The following is a 6,149-nucleotide window of genomic DNA, read 5'->3' as shown; positions in this document are numbered from 1 at the left end:
GGGACCCCGGTCGCCCCCCCCCCCCCCTCCCCGCCCCGCCCCTGCGCAACGCTTCCAAAACGCGAGGGCTCTGCCCTGCAGCGTCATACCCCGAGACGCGTGTCCCGACTCCGGCCGCGCGTCCGTCCAATTGACAGTCCCAATTGACAGACGCGGGCCGGGGGCGCGGGCCTTTTCTCTTTTTATGACCAATTCACTAACCTCCCTATTTTTCGAAGATGACATGTTGGTGACCCCCACCGTTAGATCGAAAAGGACGAGTCGGCGTCGTCGTCGGTGTACTCGTCGTGGCTGTGGTGGCCCGCCTGGTTCGGCGGCTCGATGAAGTCCTCGGGCGGCTGCGCGGCGAGCCGCTCCTGCTCGCGGCGCTTCTCGAACTGCTCCCACTCCTCGATGTAGGTCTTGATGATCATGGCGACGACGAGGTTCGCCAGGAGCACGACGAGGCACGCGTAGTTGACGATGAAGAACGCGCGGACCCACCGCGTGCCCGTCGCGGAGACGAAGCCCGCGACGATGGTCTGCCAGTCGTTCGTGACCATGAGCTCGAAGAGGACGACGAAGGACCCCAGCAGGTCGTTGAAGTTGTTCGCGAAGTAGCCCGCGGCCGCGTAGTCGTCGACGACGGGGTCCCACTCCTTGTGGTGGATGCACGTGATGTTCCGCCCCGTGTACGCGACCCCCAGCTCCTCCGAGTTGCCCACGGACGCGACGACCTTGGCCGTGCAGATGTAGCCCCCTAAAATCTGCGTCCCCGCGCTGCCGAAGACGTAGTAGTAGGAGAACAAGACGCCGAGCAGCGCGACGGCCGTCGGCGCCATCGCGCGGAACGTGTCCGTCAGCACGCGGAACCGCACCGTGTAGCGCAACAAGCGCACCAACCTCAGCTGCCGTAGAATGATGATCAGCTTGAAGAACTTGCGCAGCGCGTCGGTCCAGCCGAAGTAGATCACCGTCGCGAAGCACGACAGCACCGTGATGACGCAGTCGAGCTTGTTGTGCGCGCCGATCCAGTAGCGGTACCAGCCCTTGGCCGCGACCTTCAGCAGCATCTCGATGAGGAAGATTAAAGTGAAGGACAGATCGAGGCCCACGACGGGGCAGTCCTGGGGCGAGTCCTCCTCCTCGCAGCGGATGTACTTCGTCGACAGCACGAGCGTGACGAGGTTCGCGACGAGGATGCCGTCTATGAAAAGCTCGAAGGCGTTGAAGCGGCCCACGTGCGACTCCTCCAAAAACGTCACGAGGCTCGTGAAGGTCTTCGTCGACGCGACGCCCGGGAAGAAGCGCTGGACCTCCGTGCGGCGCTTCGCGACGCGGATCCGCTCGCCGACCGCGGCCATGATGCGCACGAAGTTGCGCACGTTGATGTCGGACTCGTCGGACATGTGGCGCTGGTGCACGGGCGTGCCGAACAATGCCGCCCCCGGCGTCTCGTAGGGCCGCCGGCCCGTCAGGTCCGCGATGTGGAGCGCCAGATCCTTGTCGAAGTTGCGGATCGCGCCGCCGTACTCGTGCGCCAGAAACGCGCGGATGACCCGCAGCTTGATGCGCCCCGTGCCCTTGCGGTCGAAGACCTTGAAGCAGTCCCGCAGGGACTGCTCCGTGTTCCGCCGCGCCTGCTTGGACGCCGAGAGGTGCTTCTTCATGAACGCCGTGTACAACACGGCGAACGTGAGGTTCATGAGCACGAACATGCCCAGGAGCAGGTAGAGCGCGAAGAACAGAAAGGTCATGCGGTTGATGTCGTAGGCGGGCATCATCGACGACGGGTAGTCGTTGTTGCTCAGGAGCACCATGAGCGTCCAGAGCGTCTCCTTGAAGTCGCGCATGTACGGCGACTGGTGCTCGGGCCCCTTGTCGAAGGTCGACGTCGCAATCCAGACGCTGAAGAGAATGTAGGCGATGAGGAAGAGCCCCGCGTCGACGCAGTCCGGCAGGACCCGCGCGATGACGACGAGCATGTTCCACATGCCGCCGTACGACGCGATGAAGATCGCGATGCGGCAGTAGGGCGCGAAGCGGAAGCCCTTGGACACCAGCGCCATGAGCAGATCCAGGGCGTACACGAACAGCGCCGCGTTCTTCACCCAGAGCGGCAGCACGAGCTGCCGCGGCCCGCTCCAGAACTGCTTGCCGAGGTAGACGCGCTCGAGCGAGTAGGACGCCGCGAGCACGCAGAGGCACACGGTCTCCACGAGCACGCCCCGCCGGACGCTTAAAAACAGGCGCCCGTCCACGAACGTCGGGTACTCGGGCGACCGGCACAGGTCGTTGTCGTGGCACCACCAGGGCGTCTCGAAGAAGCCCACCGCGAGCAGCGCCCAGAGCGCCGTCGACGTCACGAAGGCCATGGCGCGCACGGCGATGTAGGCGCGGCGCGTGCGCCGGCTCAGCAGCGGCGGCCGCAGCGTGTGCAGCCCGTTGAGCGCGTCGCTGTAGAGCAACGACGCCTGCAATAAGTACTCCTGCGGCGGCAGCGCCGCCAGCGGCGTCAGGTCGTAGGTGCCCACGAGCGGCACGCCCTCCGGGCCGTTGAGCTTGTCCTTGCTCAGCCGCTTCGACGCGGAGAACATGGCGCCGGCCGGGCTGCCCGCTCGGGCGGCCTCACCACCCCGCACTGCGATCGATGCTTCCTCCGGGATGCGGCCGGCCGCGTGACGTCAACGAAATACGTTGACGCGCAGCGATCCGTGGGGACGTGTGGCGTCAACGAACTACGCTGCCCTCGCACCGAGCAGCAGCGACGTGGGGACGCGCGGGTGCGAGCGACGTGGGACTTTGCGGTTAGACGCCGCGCGCGCGAGGGTGCGAAGAGGCGGAGCGAAGGAGGCGGGACGCGCGCGCCGCGCGGCGGCCGGGCGCCGCGCGGCCTCTCTAGAAGGCGAGCTGGAGCTTCTTGTCGTAGCCGAGCTTGTCGAGGTTCTGCTTGCAGGCGAACTTGATCATGGGCGGCGGGCCGCACATGACGACGAGGGTCTTGGGCGACGCGGCGGGGAGGTGCGCCTCGATCATCTCCGCGGAGATGAAGCCCGTGGAGCCGGCCCAGCCCTTGGGCGCGCGGTCGACGGTGTAGTGGACGGAGAAGCGCGCCGGGTACTTCTTGGCCAGCGCGTCGAGCTCGGCCTTGATGAGGATGTCGTCGGGCGTCTGGTTCGCGAACAAGAGGCTGAACGTCGTCTTGTCCTTCGGGTCCTTGAGCGCGACCTGGAGGATCTGGTACATGGGCGTGATGCCCGTGCCGCCGGCCATCATGCCCACGGCGGAGGCGCTGATCTCTCGTCGCCCGTGGAGCCACTTGCCGCCGCCGAGGTACTCGGTCATGCCGACGGGCCCCGAGATGGCGACCTCGTCGCCGACCTTGAGCCCCCCAAAGTACTGCGACATCTTGCCGCCGTCGGGGAAGCGGTCGACCACGCCGCCCTTGTAGACCTTGAGCACGAGGTCCACGCGGCCCGTGTCCTCCTCGGACGACGTCGGCGTGTACGACCGCTGGATCTCGTCGACGTCCGCCTCGGGGTCGTCGCGGCCGTTCCTAAAGCGCGGACGGGTCGCCGCGGTCACAAGAGGCGTCGAAACGCGGGCGCGCGGACCACTTGCCCGCCTCGACGCCCGTCATGTTCGGCGCGAAGATCTTCACGTGCTTGCCGAGCGGCAGCCCGAGCGACATCGACGGCGACGGCAGGTCGAAGGTGAATTTCGTCGTGTCGTGCGTGATCTGCGGCGCGCGCGGGGGCGTGGGTGCGGCGCCGGCGGCTGCGGCGCGCGGCGCGCGCGGCGCGCGCGGCGGGGCAACGGGGCGGCACTGGCGCGCACCTTGGTGATCTTGCCGAGCTTGAGCTTCTGGCGGCTCTTGTCGAGGAACTTCTTCTTGCCGCCGCCCATGAAGAACAAGGCCGCGGCGACGACGACGCCGACGACGAGCGCGATGGCGAGGAGCTGCTCCATCGTGTCGAAGTCGGTGCGCAGAGGACACGTCGACGAGAACGCACGCCTCAGACTTTGTCTCCAATGCCTGCTTCAAGTCTGATTCAACGTGGACCTCCGCGCCGCCCCGGGCGCCGAGAGGCCAAGCAAAAATGGCGTCCGGAAGAGCGCTCGCATCATCGGTCCTTACTCCCGCGCTTCTTCTCCGCGGGCCCGGCCCCGTCGCCGCCCTTCTTCCGCTTCCGCGGCTTGCTGTCGAGGAGGAGGCGCGGCGCGGGCGCGGCGGCCTCCGGCGGCGCGGCGGCGGGCATGGCGACGAAGTCGCCGGTGACGGGTCCCGCGGGCTTCTTGTTCGGCGCCGGGACGCGGTGGCCCGCGGGCGCGCGCCGGACGTCGCCGCAGAGGAGGCACGTCGTCACGAGCTGAGCCTTGAGGGGCTTGCGGCTCGCCCAGCGCAGCGCGTCGGGCGACCGCCGCGTGCGGCGCACCGTGCGCGTTCGGCAGGTCACGCCGGCGAGGCGCGGCACGGAGCAGGCCGGGCAGATCGCGCGGAGGAGCTCGCCCGGAAGCGGGAACTCGTCGCGCGCCGCGGCGCGGCGGAGGTCCGCGACGAGCTTCTGCGCGACGCGCGGCTGCGGCGGCCGCGACGCCATGGCCTCCTGCGACGCGCGCCAGAGGAAGTCGAGCTTCAGGCGCGCCGCCCGGGGCAGCTCCTCGTGGCGCACCATAGGAGAGCCTTTCGACCCGTTCTTTGCGGGATCGGCGCCGTTTGCGACGCCGCGACCACCGCGCAGCGTCCCGGCGACGCGACGAGACGCGGCGACGCGGTTGTTGTGGTCAGCGACGCGCGCGCGCGCGGCGGCTGTGCTTCAACCTGCGAGGTGCACAGATGGTGCAGTGGAGTTTTTTGAGTCGGCTGATGGCGACCTGATCGCGCGCCAAGTTGGCCCAGACCTGCCAAAGCACGCGCCGCGCGCCACCACCGATGGCGTCGCGCCGGCCGCTGGCCAACCCGTCGCTCCACTCGACGCTCACGCACAACCGGCGGCAGCAGGATCGGCTCGAGGCGGCGCTCCACCGCCGGCGCCAGGGCGCCGAGCGGCGCCTCGTCCTGCGCGAGCCGCCGGCGCGGCCGGTGGCGGCGCAGAGGCCGCGGCGCCTCACCGTCGACGCCGTGCGCGCGGCGCTGCAACGCGTCTTCGCCGTCGCCGCGCGGTCCGCGCGGTTCGCGGCGACGTGCGCTCTCCGGCGCTGGTCCGCGCTGTCGCTCCTCGAGCGGCGGCGGGAGCTCGCGGCGGAGCTGCGGCGCCGAGACGTCGCGCGCGGCCTGCGAATCCTCGGCGCCTGCGGCGCGCGGCGCGCGCGCGCGGCGGCGTCGCGGCGCTGGTGCGCGTGGGCGCGGCGCGCGGCGGCCGCCGCGCTGCGCGAGACGCTCCACGACGCGGAGCTCACGCGGACGGAGGCGGAGCTGGCGCGCCGGGACGCGGAGCGCGAGGTCGCGGCGGCGCGCCGGACCGTCGCCGACGCGTCGCGGCGCGCGGACGCCGCGCGGGACGAGGCCGAGGCGGCGTTCCGCGCGGACCTCGAGGGCCGCGAGCGCGAGTTGAAGACCGAGGTCGCGCGGACGCTGAGCGAGCTCGAGGGCGCGGCGGCCGTGCGCGACCGCGAGCGCCAGCTCCGCGTGCGCGCGGCGCTGGACCGCACGGACGAGGCGGAGACCGCCGCGCGCGAGCGGCTCGGCGCCGCGGACGCGAGTTTAAGGGCCGCGGCCGCGAAGGAGGCCGAGCTGTCGCGGCGCGAGCGCGACCTCGCCGACGCCTGGACGCGGCGCCGCGGCGCGCTGGAGCGCCGCGAGCGCGAGCTCGCGGGCCGCGAGGCGACGCTCAAGCAGCGCGAGGCCGCGCTCACGCGCCAGCGGCGCGACGTCGCGCGGTCGCTCGAAGAGGCGGAGCGCGTCGCGGAGCTCGACCGCCGGGAGCGCGCCGCGCACGCGGCCAACGTCGAGAACGCGCGAGCGACGCGCGCCAAGGCGGCGCAGCGGCCGCCCCGGAGCCCCTTGCGCGACCGGCGCAACGACGCGGCCGCGCGCGAGACGTCGCCGCGGACCGCGCACGAGCGCCGCTGCGAGGCCTGCGCGCCGCCGGCGCCGCCGCCGGCGTCGCCCCGGTCGCCCACGCCGACGCCGGCGTCGCCCCGGCGCGCCGCCGCCGCCGGAACGCCCT

At 71.0% G+C, this 6,149-nt stretch overlaps 1 protein-coding gene across 1 annotated transcript; it reads right to left on the bottom strand.

Annotated features, from left to right (window-relative positions):
* Positions 1-2,877: 2,877 nt before the first annotated feature.
* Positions 2,878-3,718, bottom strand: AURANDRAFT_23960 (hypothetical protein; the record flags this gene model as incomplete). The annotated part of the gene is made up of 2 exons (XM_009037242.1): positions 2,878-3,513; positions 3,611-3,718. Coding segments are annotated over 2 exons (744 nt in total), but the record flags the coding sequence as incomplete, so codon positions are not given.
* Positions 3,719-6,149: the final 2,431 nt, after the last annotated feature.

Source organism: Aureococcus anophagefferens, assembly GCF_000186865.1.
Source record: "Aureococcus anophagefferens unplaced genomic scaffold AURANscaffold_6, whole genome shotgun sequence".
NCBI lineage: Eukaryota > Pelagophyceae > Pelagomonadales > Pelagomonadaceae > Aureococcus > Aureococcus anophagefferens.
The sequence above is the reverse complement of the archived record's forward strand: the minus strand, read 5'-3'. Positions and strand labels throughout refer to the sequence as shown.